This window comes from Oryctolagus cuniculus, chromosome 9 (genome assembly GCF_051225735.1).
Source record: "Oryctolagus cuniculus isolate XC-2025 breed Fujian yellow rabbit chromosome 9, ASM5122573v1, whole genome shotgun sequence".
Classification (NCBI taxonomy): Eukaryota; Metazoa; Chordata; class Mammalia; order Lagomorpha; family Leporidae; genus Oryctolagus; species Oryctolagus cuniculus.
The window spans coordinates 131591107-131608263 of record NC_142875.1 but is presented as its reverse complement, the minus strand read 5'-3'; the positions used below and the strand labels follow the sequence as shown (position 1 = coordinate 131608263).

Below are 17157 nucleotides of genomic sequence, written 5' to 3'. Positions count from 1 at the left end.
TGCTTTTTTTAATGACATTCCGAGATGCTATATAATTTTTATTTTCTGATTCTGACAAGTTTCCTTATTTGTATGATGTATGTGTTTAGTTCAAAGTAATAGTTAGAGAGAGAGGGACAACAGCAGAGAGAGATCTTCCATCTGCCGGGTCACTCCCCATATGGCCGCAACAGCCAGGGCAGCGCCAGGTCGAAGCCAGGAGCCAGGAGTTTCCTCTGGGTCTCCCACATGGGTGCAGGGGCCAGGGGACGTGGGGCCATTTTCCGCCTTTTTCCCAGGCTTATTTGCAAGGTTGTGGAGCAGCCAAGCGTTGAACCAGCACACATATGGGATGCTGACGTTGCAGGTGGCGGCTTTACCAGCTATACCACAACACTGGCCCCTGGAAAGTTTCCTCAACAAAAATAGGGGCTATTTACAGTGAGGGGTCCAGGTACGCAAGGATCCTATCACATTCAGTATTGGCACAGTATCTGCCGGTGCAGTGCTTAGCACAGTTGCCACCAGGTCCCCATTCCTGAGGTTGACCAGAGACTCCTTAACCTCCCTGTGCCTTGAAATACCACATTGCAGTCAGTCATGGGAGCGCCCCTATTAGCTGCACTGTACGGAAACCAGCACCCCGACCAGGCCGGCAGGACTGGGCTGCCGCGTCTGGAAGGGGACTGTGTGTTACACAGCTGTCCAGGGACTCAGCAGTGTTATCATAATCATGAAGATGTAAAATAAGGCTTAGATGAAAGAATTTTCAAATGACAACGTTGAGCCTCTTCTACCCCTGGAAAAACTATTTTATTTTATTTCATTTTATTTGTTACTCTTTTTGGTAAGGCTCTGTGACCTACACATGGAACGTGTGTGTGTCAACACAACAATGGCCGCTGTGTATTCCTGTGATTACAGAATGCTTGGTGATTTGTATCAGGTAGCTCATTAGCAGAGTGACACACAGTTACGTTCAGCCTGCATAGCAGTTGAGATGAGATAGGAAGTAGCATTATAACAACCAGCAGAATCTGAAGGTACCCATGACTCTGCTCATGTCCCAGGGGCCCAGGCCAGTTGAAGGTGGCTCCTCCTACCGCATGTCTTCAAGATTTCCTCTAGGTAATAGCAGGGCTGGAGAGCTGAGCTCCTGCAGTACAGACTCTGGCCCCCCGCTGTTTGCTCTGCTCCCACTGTGTGGCCCTAGCTCATCCCTGGGCTGCCTTAACTTCCAGAGGGTGGGGGACCGCAGACACTGGGAGGTGTGGCTGGTGTACGAAGGCGTGAGTACGCCACTTCTATCTAGTGGTTTCTTTAGTGTTTAGGATGGGGAACAGACCCCTTCTTGTTCTTTCTGCAAAGGCTGTAGAAAGTCTGCCTTCTCCTGATCAGATCCTCATTGCAAGTCGCTGCTACACTGGAAAACATCTCTGATGATGCCTATTGAAACTGATAAAATTCTTAGCTTGACAGTTTCTACTACTAACTTAGGAGGAAGAAATGACTATTCTGTACCAGTCCCACTGGTTGAAGATCAAAAATCAAAAAGTGTGAATGAATCAAAGTTTGGCGATCTTTCAGAATGTTAAACACGGAGTTACCATATGGGCCAGCATTCCTGCTCCTAGGCATGTACCCAAGAGAGTTGAAAACATATGTTCACATGAAGTCTCATCCACCCAGTCTTGAGCATTTGTTCGTAGCAGCATTAGCAGTCATAACAGCCGAAATAGTAGAAATAATCCAAATGCCCCCCAAGTGATGAGTGGGTGAACAAAACGCAGTCTATTCTGCAACGGACTATTACACAACTACATAAAGGACTGGAGAGCCGATACAGAACCCAGCAGGAGTGGGACTTAAAAGCTTGCTGGGTGAAAACAGGCCGACACAGAAGAGCACATATGGCGTCCTTCCGTTTATATGCGATGTCCGGAATAAGAAAATCCAAAAAGGCAACAGGAGGGAAGTGGCTGCCAGAGGGCGGTGGGAGTTGTGGAGCCGGGCGGTGCGGGATGTATTCTTAGTGATGAAAATGTTCTGGGCCTGGGTAGAGCTGCTGGTTGTGCAACTCTGGTTGTGTGAGAATCTGTGGAACTGGAAACTTTGAAATCGCTAAGATGGTAAATTTTATTGGTATTATCTTTTAAAAATTAAGCTTAAAAAAGAAGCACTGCCACAGCATCAGCACTTTTCTATGTTAAACGTTGACTTTTCTGCCTCCATTTTACTGAGTGTAACTGGTGCCTCTTGTGCTGTCCGGAAGAAAACAGAAGATTCGAAACGTCAGGAGTGTCACAAAGTCAGTTTCTTTATTATGGTCATATTTTGAATAGCGTATCTTTCAATGGCAGCTAACAGCAGTTAGTGTAAATATCTGATTTGGGGTCAGAGGCCCTTCGGAGGCACAGGAGCAAGTCTCTGCTACCCTGACCCTGGCTTTCCTCGTCCGTGGAAGGGAATGCTTGTGCACACTTCTCCACGAGACCACAAACGTGCAGGTTAAGTGCCTTGTGCACTGCTGTGGAGACTAGTTACTGTGTTGTTTCCAAATTTATTTTTAGCTTATTTCCTTCCAATTATTTAGCCAGTTCCCCTTTAAATAAACCACTTTATAAAATTCCGCATGTCGTGGTTCAGTGTCTTGGGTCTGAATCCTGTTACGCTGTGTTTCCCCCGCGTGGCCTTGCTCCGAGGCCTGTCACCTGGACAGCGGGCAATGTGAAGCATTCCTCACGGAACCAGCGCCGAGCGCACGGCTTGTTAGTGCAGCCCTTCTGTGTGGTCAGCTCGCTGTGAGGGGACCCCGGGAAGCCCGGGTACAAGACACCTTCAGAATCGTTTCCACACCTCTGAATACTTGCTGACTTCCTTGACTCTGTTAGTAAACCTAAATATTACATTGTCCTCCGTATTCCTGTCTTTAAAAGTGTCTTTAAAAGTGCGTAATGCATACTTTTACCAGAGAAGATAAATGATTATTTTTTTCCTGCGAGGGTAGCATGTTGCACACTGATTGGATTGTGAGCATGTGTGCTGATTACCAAACAGTAAGCAAATCTGATTTTACTCCCAAATTTGCCAGGATTGAAAATGTAATAAATAGGCTGGTGCCACAGTTCACTAGGCTAATCCTCCGCCTGCGGCGCCAGCACACCGGGTTCTAGTCCCGGTCGGGGTGCCGGAGTCTGTCCCGGTTGCCCCTCTTCCAGGCCAGCTCTCTGCTGTGGCCCGGGAGTGCAGTGGAGGATGGCCCAAGTGCTTGGGCCCTGTACCTGCATGGGAGACCAGGAGGAAGCACCTGGTTCCTGGCTTCGGATCAGCGCAGTGAACCAGCTGTTGCAGCCATTTGGGGGGTGAACCAACGGAAGGAAGACCTTTCTGTCTTTCTCTCTCACTGTCTAACTCTGCCTGTCAAAAAAAAAAATGTAATAAATAAATGTGCATGCCTTTATTAAGTTGCTTTATACACATAGGCACAAATGCGTATATGTTATACACACATTGAGTTACTGCAAACACACATATACACATGGAAGACTACACACACATCTACGTGTCTCCAACCTTGCAGAGCTGGAGTTGTGGATTGTAACTGTTGATCCCACTCGTTTGAGTGGGGTGTGAGAAGCCTTGCTGCCTTGGGGCTGAAGGCTTGGGGGGGCACACCCCTCTCCTGCAGGAGGGTGTTTAGTGGTGTCCTTTCGTGAACACAGTGGAGGAACCAACCCAAGAATTAAAACAGCTAGTTACTAGAAATTAGAGCCTGAAACTCCCAACAAGTGTTAAAACTTAAACAAAAAGCCCGTTTGTCCCATTTAATAGTGAATTTGTCCCATTCAATAGTGCCAGAGCATGCTGTTCACTCAGTACCGGACTATTGGCAAAGATAAATAAATACAAACAAAATACAAATAAAACTGTTAAAGATGTCATTTGCCTCTAATTCAGGAATCAAATGGATTGTTAGCCTCAATTTCTTAAGGGAAAGAGATGAGGAACTGGACCGTGTTCCAGAGTGTTCTGGACAGTCGTATGTGGATCTGAGACTTGGGAGCTGAAAGCAGCAATTCATCACTTGATTCAGGCTTCTCTGTGGCTTGGAGGATGAAGAGGAGGGGTCTGGAAGCAGGGGGAGTCCTTAGAAGACTTCTGAAAGAGCTCCCAGGAGAGAGGGTGGGAACCGGAGTAGCCAGTAGAGGAACTGCAGGTAGGAGGGCACGTCAGAAAAATCCATGTACCGGGAATTAAAAGTGAGTTTATTTTGGTGCAGAGAATTTTTTGGTACATGCGATCTTTGGAGATTCCTCATATGCATGGATACCAAAATTTCTGTACCAAAGTAAACTTATCCTTTAATTGAATTTTCATGCATTTGTTGAACTACCCCCAGACTTCGGAGGTGCAGTTGATAGAGTTGGTGTATCCTGAACTGAGAGTGGGCTAAGGCCGTGCTCAGCTTTCTAGAGATGGCACAGCACAGCAGAACGGCAGGCAGGCTTGGAAGAAAAGTCAAAGGACTGAGCTTTTTGCTGTGTTGAGTTTGAGAGACTTTGAGACAGCCACAAAATCAGGCAGGTGGAATAGGGATCTGGCATCAGGGAAGGAGAAATAGGGAATGGAGACCCAGGGCTTGGATCCTCAGAGTCTGGGTCATGGTGATGGCCGTGTGAGGTTGCAGCCTCAGAGTCCGGGTCATGGCAGGATAGGCACGTGAGAGCGATCGTTCCCAACAAACTACAGAAGGGAAGGAGAGAAGACGACGCTGAGTGGTGATGGAAACACACGTGAAGGTTGGGACTGAAGAGTGTGCAGGTCACCACACTGTCCCCAGGGCGGCTTGCGTGCAGTGGGAGTTTGCTCCTTGAAATGAGTGCCCGTAGTCCCCCAGCCTTTAGAACGAATTCCCAGCCATTTGCTTCATCTCTTCGAAGGTGTTGCTTTCTTTTCGTGGGTTCACTACACACAGTCTCTGTGGAGGACGGGGGTCAGAATCTGGTCCTTCAGTGGGCTCTGGGCAGTGTCTTCTGGATTCCACATCACCTGCTAAAGGTGGTGGGGCCGGGGGCAGGGGGAGAGGTTGGACTAACTTCCGGGGGATGCAGAGAGTGACTTTCCTGCACAAAGCAGCGGTTAATCCATGCATAAGGAATGAACAAGGGAGCAGTGACTGGGGGAACGGAGTGGAGCTGCTGGCAGCGGGTCACCCTGACACCTGCAGCTACAGCCGGGGGTGTTCTGAGATCAGGGCGTCCCAGAGTCCCGCAGTTTCAGACCCTGTTCTGCAGACTCCGTCTCCTTGGGTTGGATGAGGTGTACTTCTGCAGCTCCACTGGATCGTTTCCTAGAGACCGGAATTCACACAGGAGTAGAGGTATGAATGTCCTAAACTCACTGCGTAGGGTCCTAGAAGATTTCCACAGGAGAGAAAAGAGGGCACGTTCAGGGAAGACCCCGGGTGCCCAAGCACTTGAGGACAGAGGCCGTCCAAGCTGCCCTTCTTGACTTCAGTTGGAAACATTTGAAATTGTCACAGCCACTTCTGTTTGAAGTATGAGAGCACTTATTGTTCTCTCTTTCTCATAAGAAATGCTGGAGATTAAAAAGTTAAATCTTGGGGCTGGCATTGTGGCACCGTTGGTTAAGGCACTGCCTGCAGTGCTGGCATCCCCTGTGGGCCCTAACAGCTCCACTTCCAATCCAACTCCCTGCTCATGTGCCTGGGCAGGCTGCAGAAGATGGCGCCAGAGTGCTTGGGCCACTGCACTCATGTGGGAGACCCTCTTGGGGTTCTTGGCTCTTGGCTTTGGCCTGGCTACCCCCCTGGCCATTTGGGGAATGAACAAGCAGATGGAAGATACCTCTGTCTCTCTCTGTCTCTGTCTCTCTCTCCCCTGTTCCCCCCACTCCTGTAACTCTGCCTTTTGTATAATAGATCTTTAAAAGAAAAAAGCAGAAAGTTGAATCTTCTTCCAGGAATCCTGGAAGCAGAGGGCCACGTGGCCTCCTTGGTAATTCTTGCGGGATTCTGCATTCCCCGGTCTGCAGTTAGAGTCCCCGTGCCCTCAGCCTGCAGCCCCCAGGCTGTTGCCTGCACAGTGCCGTTGTCCGTCTCCTCAGGACTGAGTGTCCACAAACTTGAACAGCCGTGCGACTTGTGGGCGTGCTGTTGCCCGCCGGCACTCTGTGCGCATCAGTGTCCTCTCGCTGTGACGTGCGGGCACTGGTCCTCTGTGTGGCACTTCCCTGTGGGCCCTTGAAGCCGCCGTCTCTTCCTGAGACGGGGTTACCGAGAGATTACTTGTGGGTCACAGTTGGGTTGTGGATTGCAGATTGGCGGATGGCAGCTTCAGCCTCAGGCAGTTTTAAAAAACCAGGCTCGGCTAAAAATACTTTTGACAATTAACCCTCCTTTCTTCTTGTTGTATTCCAAGAATGACTGATTTCTTCACCCCACCCCCTCACCCTGAACCATCCTTTTCCATAATTGGGCAGAAGCAGGCTCGCCGGCCCGCAGTAGTGCGTTGGTGGGTGCAGCCAGGAGCTGTGACTCATTCAGTAAATGTGGGATCGATGGATGGGGGTGGGGGGCAGGGAGTCCACCCTGCCATTGACCAGAGCTGCTCCCCGTGGACCTCCAGAGGGCCTTCCTCACCGCCCAGGCCTCACTGTGGGTTATGCAGACCAGTGTGCAAGAGCCTTGGGGCACTCTGAGTTCTGTGAGATGGGTGCCCAGAGCCGTGCCCTAGGCCTTCCCCGTCAGTTCCTCTGCACATGGGCTTGGCCGAGACTTCAGCAGTTTCTGTCATTAGGGAGGAATGCCCGTGTTATTCCATTCATTCACCAGCTCCTTTTATAAATGTAGAATCTCTTCAAGTAGAGCACACCTGTAATTTCTGCCCTTGAAATCAGCAATTCGAAGTCCGTTTTTATGAGATATTGCAGTGTGCTCGTGTCTTTCCAGACTGCTAAAGTTTGAGTGAGTTTAGCATTAGATTGCATCCATTTCCGTCTTTCTTTCTTGCAGTCTTGAAAGTGACAGAAAGGGAGACACACACACAGACAGAGAGAGAGAGAGAAAGATTGAGAGAGAGGGAGAGGTGTTCTACTTGCTGGTTCACTCTTCAGTTGTCCACAGTAGCCAGGGCTGGGCCAGGCTGAAGCCTGGAGCCAGGGACTCCGTCCTGGTCTCCCACATGAGAAGAACGTGAGCACTTGGGCCCAGGCACCATGGCAGGAAGCTGGATCAGAAGCAGAGCGGCTGGGGACTGAGCCAGCGCTCCGATGTGGGATGCTGGGGGCCCAAGCAGCAGTGTAACACGCGGTGTTGTGTGCCAATATATTTAAATGATCGACTTTCATATTTAGTAAACCTTACATAAGTTCATCAAGTCATGTTCGTGAAAACCTCAAAGAGCAAATTATGAGGAGAAAATAGTCCACCACGAGAAGTTCCTTTTGTTGAATGCCATTTGTTAAAGCTGTGGTTGTGATATTTGCTCTCTGCAAAAGGTCAATTAGTAGATTCCTGGGATATTTAAGGTTTTATGTTAGTTTCTAAATGTCAGGTGGAAATTACATTTGGGGAAATTTTTCCATAAACAATGCTATGTGATGGAAAAAAAAATCTAGGTCAAGGTTGAAGGATTCATAGGATCTCGCCTTACTCTGGATTCAAGTGAGGACCAGCAGCCTCTGCTCCCAGACAGGACCCCATGGCTCCTGCCTCTGGGCAAACCCCTGACCTGACTGGAGAGAGGCAGGGGGAGGACGGATTTCCATATGTCTGTAATACAGGCAAGACTTCTGTCTGCACGTGGACCATGGGCCGTGTTTAAAAGAGAAGAGAATAACCAGTGAGACACAGTGTTGATGTACCCAGAGAGGTTCAGTTGCAAAGCTGTGCCCCAAGGATGACCTTGAACTTCTCCTTTCCAAGGCAAAGAGGAAAAGAAGTGAGGACAGAGTGGCCTTGTTCATGTCTGAGTTGAAGCTGAGAACCTCTCTGCCTAGTGCTGTCAGATTTGGCCATGAAATAAGAAGTAGGGGAGAGGGGTTGGCACTGTGGCGCAGTGGATTAAAGCCCTAACCTAAAGTGCTGGCTCCCATGTGGGCACTGGTTTTAGTCCTGGCTGCTCCTCTTCTGATCCAGCTCTCTGCTATGGCCTGGGAAAGCAGTAGAAGATGGTCCAAGTCCTTGGGCCCCTGGACCCGCGTGGGAGACCTGGAGGAAGCTCCTGGCTCTTGGCTTCGGATCGGTTCAGCTCCAGCTGTTGCAGCCATCTGGGAAGTGAACCATCAGATGGAAGACCTGTCTCTCTCTCTCTCTCTCTGTAACTCTGTCAATTAAATAAAATCTTTAAAAAAAAAGTAGGGGATAAAAAGTCCCTTTGCCGGTCTCTGGGGTCGTGGCTGACACCCCTGTAAGAAAGAGCAGTGAAGCAGAGAGAAGCAGGACAGATTAATTCACCTGGAGTTAGCTGTGACATGGGAGCCTTCAGGAGGGCAGACCCAAAGCCCAGGGCACCTGCTGTGTCCCTGAGGATGGCCGTGCAGAAGTGCAGTTGATGGATGGATGGGGATGACCCAGTGATAAATGAGGAGAACTCTGCCTGTCCCGCTGTAGGGCAGGACCCCCTGGGAGGAGGGTCACAGCACCTGCATTCCAGGGAGGCAGCTCCCAGGTGAGTCATAGCGCCTGCTTCCTAGGGAGGCAGCTCCCAGGAGTTCTCGTGACCACGCGTCAGAGCAGAAAGGCACCGGAATGTTCTGAACTCCAGCCAAGGAGAGGTTGTCTCCTAGGAGACTGGGACAGAATAAGGACTGGGATTTGAAGCAACTTGTGGGTGTTTGGGATATCGGGCATGGGAGTAGGGCAGGTTACCGTTAGGTGCAGGTGAGACTTGCGCAGCCTCCGGATCCAGCTACAGCTGAGTGCTGTGAGTGTTCCCCGGCTTTGTTGCCTGTGTGTGTTACTGCTCTGTCAGTGTGGAGTAGCCTAGAGGAGGTAACTAGAAGAGCCAACGGGACGCCTTGCAGGGTGGCTGATCGAGAAGGGCCCGTGGGGAAGCATTGAGCGACATCCCAGGGGTTTATCAGGAAGCTGTCCGTGGGCTGGAAGTGCAGCCAGAGGGCAGGGGGCCTGCGTGGAAGAGCTGCTGCTCTCAGAGGAAGGCAGCGTGGGAGCTCACAGGAGAGGAGTGGGAAGTGTGCCTGTGGGGTCTGTGGGTGCACGCTAGGTCAGGCATCAGCAAACTTCTGCAAAGGGGCAGAGAGGAGCTGGTGCAGCTTAGTAGGCCGCGTACTTTGTGCTCACTCCGGCGGCGAGAAGACAGAGAGTAAGTCGACAAGTGGGCCTGTACAACTTGAGTGACAGCAACCAGCAGGGGGCTGAACTGCTGGCCTGTGCCACACGTGCAGGCGACAGCCGTCTCCGGGAGGCGGGTGAAGCGAGGCCAGGGGAGAACTGTCCCAGACCAGGAGTAGATTGTGTGTCGACTAGAACCGTGGATCTGAGCAGCATCTGTAGAGCATCCCACCCAGCGACTGGAGGGCGCACACACCCTTCTGAACCAGTGAGGGGCCCGCCCCAGGCTAGGCCACATAGAAAACCATTGTCGACTTAAAGGACTGAAGTCATCGGAGTCTGTGCTTCAGTGACGGTCAAAGAAAATCAGAAACAATTAACAAATTCAGAGAAGATGCAAGTAACTGAAAATTAACACTCATGAATAACCAGCAAGTCAGCGAAGAAACAGGAGAGCTTAGAGGTCTGAGATGACTACAAAGGAAGATACAACATACCAGATACAGGGCGCAGCTAACTCAGTGCTTGCGGGGAAATGTGCAGCCATAAGTGCCTGGGTTAGACAAGCAGGATGGTCTGAAATCAGCAGCTTAAACGTCCACTTGCAGATGCTAAGCACTTAAGCAGAGCAAGGAACAGAAACCAAAAGGCTCTGAGACGGGTGGGGAACACAGCCGCGGTCCGGAAGCTGGCCTTAGGCGGAACCACCTTGGCTGTGTAACCCGCTTGTGGGAAAGCACCGACAACCGTGTTTGCTCTTGGGAGACGCAGTGCCTCTCTGCTGCCTTCTCCCTCTAAAGCCAGAGGCCAAGTCACTTGCAGAAAGGACAGGAAAATGCAGAGCTGGATGTTGGAAGAACGTGAAGATCTGAGGTGGTTTGCATGTGGGGTCACTGCATACACGGTCCTGGTGTGCAGTGGACTGGAGGACAGGATGCAAAGTGTCTGACTCGCTGAAGGTCTGTTTGAGGCTGGCTGTCATGAATTCCTAAGTAGCCGTTGATCTGCCTGTACTGTGATTGCTGGAACCACATTTGGCCATGTGAGTGAGGGCATGTAAAAGGCAACGTTTGTACCCACGTTGCTCTAGGGGTCTTGCTGGAGGAGTGGGATGCAAAGCAGGGACTTTGAGGACATTGCAGTGATAGGCCGTGGCCAAGAAACTGGATAAGGAGAAAGCTGATCTACTTAGAGGCAGGTGGAGGGGTCAGTTAACCTGTGGGCATAGCTGGTCAGATATGCAAAGCAGCTCCAGGAAGTCCGAGAGTTTTGGTTTTGTTTATTCCCAAACCTTTGTTTCCTCCGGCACCTGGATGAGTAGCTTATGGGGTGATCATTTCAGAAGCGAGTTGGCTTAGTGGGGCATTGGGGTCAGACTTGGTTGCTTGGTTGTGTGAGGAAGCCCATGGTGAGTAACAGTTCGCATGTTGGGCAGTGCACACACAGAAGTTCTCAGTAACTATTACCCTGTGTCATTATGCTTCTGAACTTCTATAGGAACTGCTTGTTTTCAGAGAAGTTAAGTGTAGAGTCCTGTCTGTGGAGGTGGACCAGTTGCCCATCCCCAAATGACTGTCACTGAAGGCCTGTGGAAGGATTAGGAGTCAGACCTCAGAGGGGAAAAATGCAGACAAAATGCTAATAGAAACTCCTGCCCTCCTCTTCACGTTAGCCTGGTGGCATTCCCAACACCAGCAGCTCCTGGTGCTCACTGCTAGAGCCTTCAATGTTGGGTTTAGTGTGCTTATCACTGGTGTGGACGCTTTGCCGTCTGCTTTGCCGAATCACCGTTCTGAAGGTTAGTGACCTCCCAGGAGGGTTTGCAGGGTCTCCCCTCTGCTGTTTGTCTAGTGCTGGCGTCTCCTTCAAAAATAGGGGTGACTGATGGCAGGAAGTTAATGAGGGGAGATTAAAATGGTCAAACACCGAATGTTTTTAACAAGCCCAGTGTTTCCATGTTGGATCTTGGGGTGTCGTAAGCGTTGTCCTTCCTGTCTTTGTTGGCCTCCTGGCCTGTGTCAGCTGCCTTTTTGGAATGACCTGTTTCTCCTCTCATGCTCTATGCTGTAATGACTTGCACATAGTAGATATTTAATAAGTCTGTGCTGACTGATCTTTAGTAATAAAGTGAGCAGTTCTCTGAAATGTGCTTCCCGCCTCCTCTCTGCCTGGAGAATTTCTTTTATAATTTAGTGCCAATACCACCTCTGAAATTAACCCCAGCTCCTGCAGGCAAAAAGAATCGGTCTGCATCCATCAGGGAGGTCACGCCTGCCTCCCATCAAGCAGGTGTTGCTGTTACTTGCTTGTGCACCTCTTTCTCAGCCTTGCCTAGCATCTTCTATGGGTTAGGGACCTGGGCTTGTTCGTCCTTATTGTCTCCGGTGCTTTGTCCTTGCCTGCTGCATATGGGGTGCTCCAGAACTGTGTAGTCACAGGTGTGACTGTGTAAACAGGCTGCAGGCTTAGGTTGGCCAGCCACGCCTTCTAAAGATTCGTGCCTCCGAAAAATTTTCTTGGGGTTGGTTGATTGCTCTGTGATCCAACCAGGGTATGAGGTTAACATGGAGGAAGGTTAGCATTTTTTTCTATGTCTGCTTCTTTTAAATTAAGAATAGCAACACAGTTAATACTTGGTGTGTATTTGCTAAAAGTATAGATGTCCACCAAGGTATTAAGGTGAGTATATTTGGATGGTGGCATTTTTGGTTTAACTTTGTGCTTTAGGTATAATTTTATTTGCTTGTTTTGAATTTTCTATTTCAGGATAGAGGAGAAACTGTTTCCACAATTTGATTGATTGATTGATTATTTGAGAAGTAGAGAGACAGAATGAGCTCCCATCCACAGGTTCATTCCCCAACTGCCTGTAATAACCAAGGCTGGGCCAAGCCAGAGCTGGAAGCTGGGAGCCCCATTAAGTTTCCCATGTGGGGGCAGGGACTCAACCACTTGAGCCATCACCTGCTGCCTCCCAGAGTCTGAATTAGCAGGAAGCTGGAGTCAGGAGCCAGGGTCCATGAGTTGAATCCAAGCGCTCAGCTCTGGGACATTGAGTATCCTAACTAGTGTCTTAACTGCAAGATCACACACCCAGCAACACAGTTTTTTAAAACAGAGGAGACAATTAAGAACACTTAATTTTTTTTGATACATTTTTGCAGTCAGGTTAGGAGGCACCAGTCTGTAAATTGAAAATAAATCACAGTGTTTTGGGAAAGCAAAGGTTACTTCGCTCCACAGCAGCTGAATTCGGCCACCCCAAAGCCCTCAGGTCGCAGCCTGCACTGTGTCCGGTGCTTCCAGGCTTGACGTAGGAGGACGGGGGCGTGGAGGAGACAGGTTGGCCAGCACTGGCCCAGCTCAGCACGAGCCACTTGCCTTGGTTAAAGGCACTTGTCCCAGGGCCCAAAATAAAGTGGGAGACGCAGGGCCGCACACAGCATGCATGGGCGCCTGCTGTGCCGCACACGTGACCATGACTCTGTTTCTTTCCCAGTTACTGCGATGAGTGCATGCTGGACCCAGACTGCGGCTTCTGCTACAAGATGAATAGATCCACTGTCGTCGACTCCTCCTGCCTTCCTGTCAATAAGGCGTCCACCAGTGAGGCAGCCTGGGGCAGGTTAGTCCCTCCCCACGTGGGGCAGGAGCACGCGGCCGGCGGGTTGTTCAGGTCTGCGCTCACCCAGGCCTCCTAAGCAGTCTTCATGGGTGAAGACCTGCTGGGGGTGGGTGCAGAGCACTGCGGTGCGTGCTTCCTGCACTGGGAGGGCGCAGACTCGGGCCTCGCTGGCAGAGACCCCTGTCGCAGACCTGACACGGCCCCGGGAGCTGCCGGGGTATGCATCCTGCATTGTAGGCCGATGTCTCCCCAGCCTGCCCGGCAGCCTCCCCCGCTGCACACTGGCTACTTTGCCACACTGTCAGCTGCGAACTCCCAAAGCGGAGGGGACAGCAGAAAACCATGAAGTCGCGGTGAGCAGATACCACTGTAGATGGTGTGTTACCTACAGAGCTTTCCCAGGGATCCGTGAAATTCAGCAAACTAAGGAGAGAGGTTGCTGACCCTTGGTGTGTAGGCCGTCCCTGAGCGCGCTGGGTGTGCGAATAGGCACAGATGGAATGTGTGTGTAGACTCAGTACCGTCACTGTCACAAACGTGAGGGACATGGCTTTAACCTCTTTTATTTCACATTTGCATTAAAAAGAACAGTATCCTCTCATCCCGCCTACCTCATAGTACTTCTCTAAAGGCAGTAGGATCTGTGATAAAGTCCTTGTTTTGTAGAAGCTTCATTTGTTTATTTATCTATTTGAAAGGAAGAGCAAGAGACAAAGAGAGATCTTCCACCCACTGGTTCTCTCCCCATATGGCCAGGTCTGGGCCATGCAGAGCCAGGAGCCAGGAACTCCATCCTGGTTTCCCACGTGGGTGGCAGGGGCCCAGGCATTTGGGCCAGCAACGTCTGCCTTTCCAGGCGCATGAGCAGGAAGCTGAGTTGGAAGCAGAGCAGCCGGGACTTGAACAAGCAGTCTGTCCGGGTTGCCAGTGTCACAGGCAGTGGCTTATCGTACTGAACCACCGTGCCAGCCCCTCTAATAAAGTACTTCAACCTTCTAGGAGCTATAAAATATAATGTATTACCATCAGTCACTATGCTGGTGTCATTCATCATTTTACTAGGAAATTTCCCCAAAGTAGTAAAGTATATGGTAAATAACTAAAAATAATATAAACTAATTTTAAATGCACTCATTACAAAGGACTTTTTTAAATGGAGTTACTATTTCAGAAACTTAGAAGAGCTTCTATTAAAAGCACCTAGTGTATAATTTCATCAGCCAAGCTTCATTAGTGAGTGAACTGATTACATATTTCCGGATGTACTAGTTGACAGCTTCAGACCAGTAGGGTTGTGTTTTTTTTCCAGCAGGGCAAGAAAATAAAACTCTGGCAGTTACTAGCCCAGAATTATGACTGTTACGAAATTTGTTTAGCAGTAATAGACGTGTGCAGTTTCTTGTCTATTGCAACAAATCCTAAGTAAATCTAGTCGTCACCACGCAGAACCAGTGTAAGTAAAACTAGAAAACAATAACTTTGTATCACCCCTGTTATTTAGTAGTGAAAAGCCAGCTTCATATGAGCAGATTCATATTGGAAAGTAAGGTGTGAGGGTCCACAGCGCAACAGCCCCACAGGAAGTCAGGGAGTGGGGCCGCGGAGGCGGCCGGGGAGTGGGGCTGTGGAGGCGGCCGGGGAGTGGGGCCGTGGAGGCAGCCAGGGAGTGGGGCTGCGGAGGTGGCCTGCGGAGTCAGCAGAGGACACAGTGCAGAGAAGTGCTGCACACGTCCAGCTCCTAGTGCGGAGATCAGAGGAGAGCCCTGAGCAGGGCTCCCCAGTGCCTCTGGAAACACCATGGACACTTTCCTAGAGCAAACGTGAGAGCCTTGAGTTAGCTGCCGTCGGCCCCCTCTCAGGGGTGAAGCTGTGGAGTACTAGAAGGAGGCACGCTCACTTCCTGCACCGATAGCCGTGGGGCGGCCTGGCCTTTCTGAGCCCCGCTCCACACCTGCTAAATGGGCACATCTCATTGCCGTGTTGGAAAACACGGTTGCTGTGACGATGAAATCATAGCATACTCAGACAGTTATAAAGACATCCTGTCCTGTGCAAAAATGGCCTGCACTAACACCCTTTCTAGATTAAAGGCAGCACTCCCTAAGAGACAAATGCGTTAGAATCCTAATTCTTGGGGCCAGCGCTGTGGCGCAGCGGGTTAACGCTCTGGCCTGAAACACTGGCATCCCATCTGGGCGCCAGTTCTAGTCATGGCTGCTCCACTTCCAATCCAGCTCCCTGCTATGGCCTGGGAAAGCAGCAGAAGATGGCCCAAGTCCTTGGACCCCTGTACCCACGTGGGAGACCCAGAAGAAGCTCCTGGCTTTGGATCAGCACAGCTCCAACTATTGCAGCCAATTGGGGAGTGAACCATCAGATGGAAGACCTCTCTCTCTCTCTCTTTTTGCCTCTCCTCCTCTCTCTGTGTAACTCTGACTTTCAAATAAATAAGTAAATTAAAAAAAAAAAAAGAATCCTAATTCTTTGTGTCCTCTCATCTCCCCCATCCCTCCTGTCTCTCTGTAAAGATAGAACCATAAATACTCTCTTCCTGACTGTTGTGTAGTGTTTACCAATGGGGGATGCTTCGTTTCCTGTAAAGCAGCATTTTAGCTCCGTAATTAGAACGACTGAAATAGCCTGATAGGTTCCCTGTTCAGCAATGTGTTGTTCGCCGTATTCATTCAGCAGACACTTGGCGGCAGGCTGCAGTGAGACAGCCCCTGCCTCTTCCCCGCTGGGTCTGCGCTCCCCCTGCGGACGCAGTCAGCCTGCACCCCTTGCCGTAGCTGGAATAACCGTGAGGATTTCCTGCCTCCCTGCCTCCCCTCATGCCGTGCTTTCTGCCTGCAGTTGATGCCCCCTCTCCTGCTTCATCCCCGCCCGAGTTCTGTCCATCACTTTGTGCGGATCAGATGCTGCTTGTTCGTTATGGTCTCTGGTCAGCCCCCAGAAAGAAGCCTTCCCACGCCCTGGACTTCCAGCCCCTGCAGGAGCCTCGTGATGGCCCTGAGCGCGGCGACAGGCGTCAGGACCTCAGAAAGGTCCTGCAGCACCAGCACCACCTGCCGCTCAGCTGAGTGACGTGGGCTGGTCCTGGGTCCCAGGAGACAAGGCCACCTCTGCACACGGGCAGCTCCCAGGAACCTGAGGACGCCGCCCGCTCTTGTAGCCGGAGCTGCACCTCTCTGTGAAAGATGCCACCAAGTAACTGACCTGGACTGCAAGCAGGTCCTGGAGAGGGAAGAGTGGGCTCCACCGGCAGACTCCCGACAGGCACGCCTCTGATCCCAGGCTGTGTCTGGCCCCTGCCCCAGCCTTCTGTCTGCGGTCACTGCCGGGCGACTGCTTGGCATCTCATGGGTCTGAGAGTCATCTTTGATGGGCATCAGACCAAGGGGAAGGTGGTCAGTAGCCAGGGTCACCGACAGCCCCTGAGCACAGCACTTGTCCTGTGGATCTGGTGGCCGGCCCACCTCCTGTGACAGTGCCCTGTGTTTGGGTGTATCTCCTCTTCCGCAGTGTCCATTCCATTGTCTCTGTCCTGGTGTTTTGTACAACATCAGGTCTCCAGTCAATGATTGTTAATATGAGGGTATGCCAGAAAACTCATGGGAAATTGAATTAAAAGGTAAGTTTATTTTGGTGCAAAAAAAAAAAAAATGCATAGGTTTTTTTCATTGCACGGGCTGTCCGTGAGCTTTGCGAACTCCCTGTCTGCCGTGCCTCATACCCGTACGTTCGAAGTCAGCCCAGTTTCAGATGAGAGGATGTGCCACTCCGGTTGTTTTAGCGGCATCTTGCACATCCATACTCAGAAAAAGAACCCGTGAAATAAACAAAATGAGAGCCATGCGATTGTAATTAGCACAGTGGTTGCATGCTACTAATTTCAGCACTAAAGTGTTTTGAGGGTCCATCGGTGTGTTACTGCCTGTAGCCCTACTATGCGGAAATGCTGTTTAAAGTTATTCTAAGATGTGTTGAGCACTTTCCTCGGAGTATCCCCTTGGTGTGGCAGGGAGGCCACACATCTCTGGTGATGGTGTGAGAACGAGTGTGTTTCAAAACTTTGCCAGACAGCAAAACCAAAGGACTGTTTGCTTTGTAACTGCCTTTATTTCATTTTTAAGGAGATAGATCCATTTGGTGTTAGAAACATAAGCATGTATGTTGTCATTAACAAACTCCATCAGTTTCTTAAGGTCTCCGTGTTCAGGTTCCCTTTCGATCAGTCGTT

At 50.4% G+C, this 17157-nt stretch overlaps 1 protein-coding gene across 5 annotated transcripts in view; it reads left to right on the top strand.

The window, feature by feature from the left end:
- Positions 1-17157, top strand: part of SLC2A13 (solute carrier family 2 member 13) — a 341591-nt gene that overhangs the window by 282136 nt on the left and 42298 nt on the right. For 4 of the 5 annotated variants that reach the window (XR_016213163.1, XM_070049659.2, XM_051850398.3 and 1 more), the window contains one exon: positions 12792-12917. Coding sequence is in view for 4 of the 5 variants with exons in the window: in XM_070049659.2 (XP_069905760.1) it covers positions 12792-12917 (126 nt within the window). In the remaining variant the exon portion in view is untranslated. Of the gene's footprint in view, positions 1-12791; positions 12918-15151; positions 15363-17157 lie in introns of those variants that run through there. The other variant, XM_051850400.3, reaches the window with a different exon arrangement.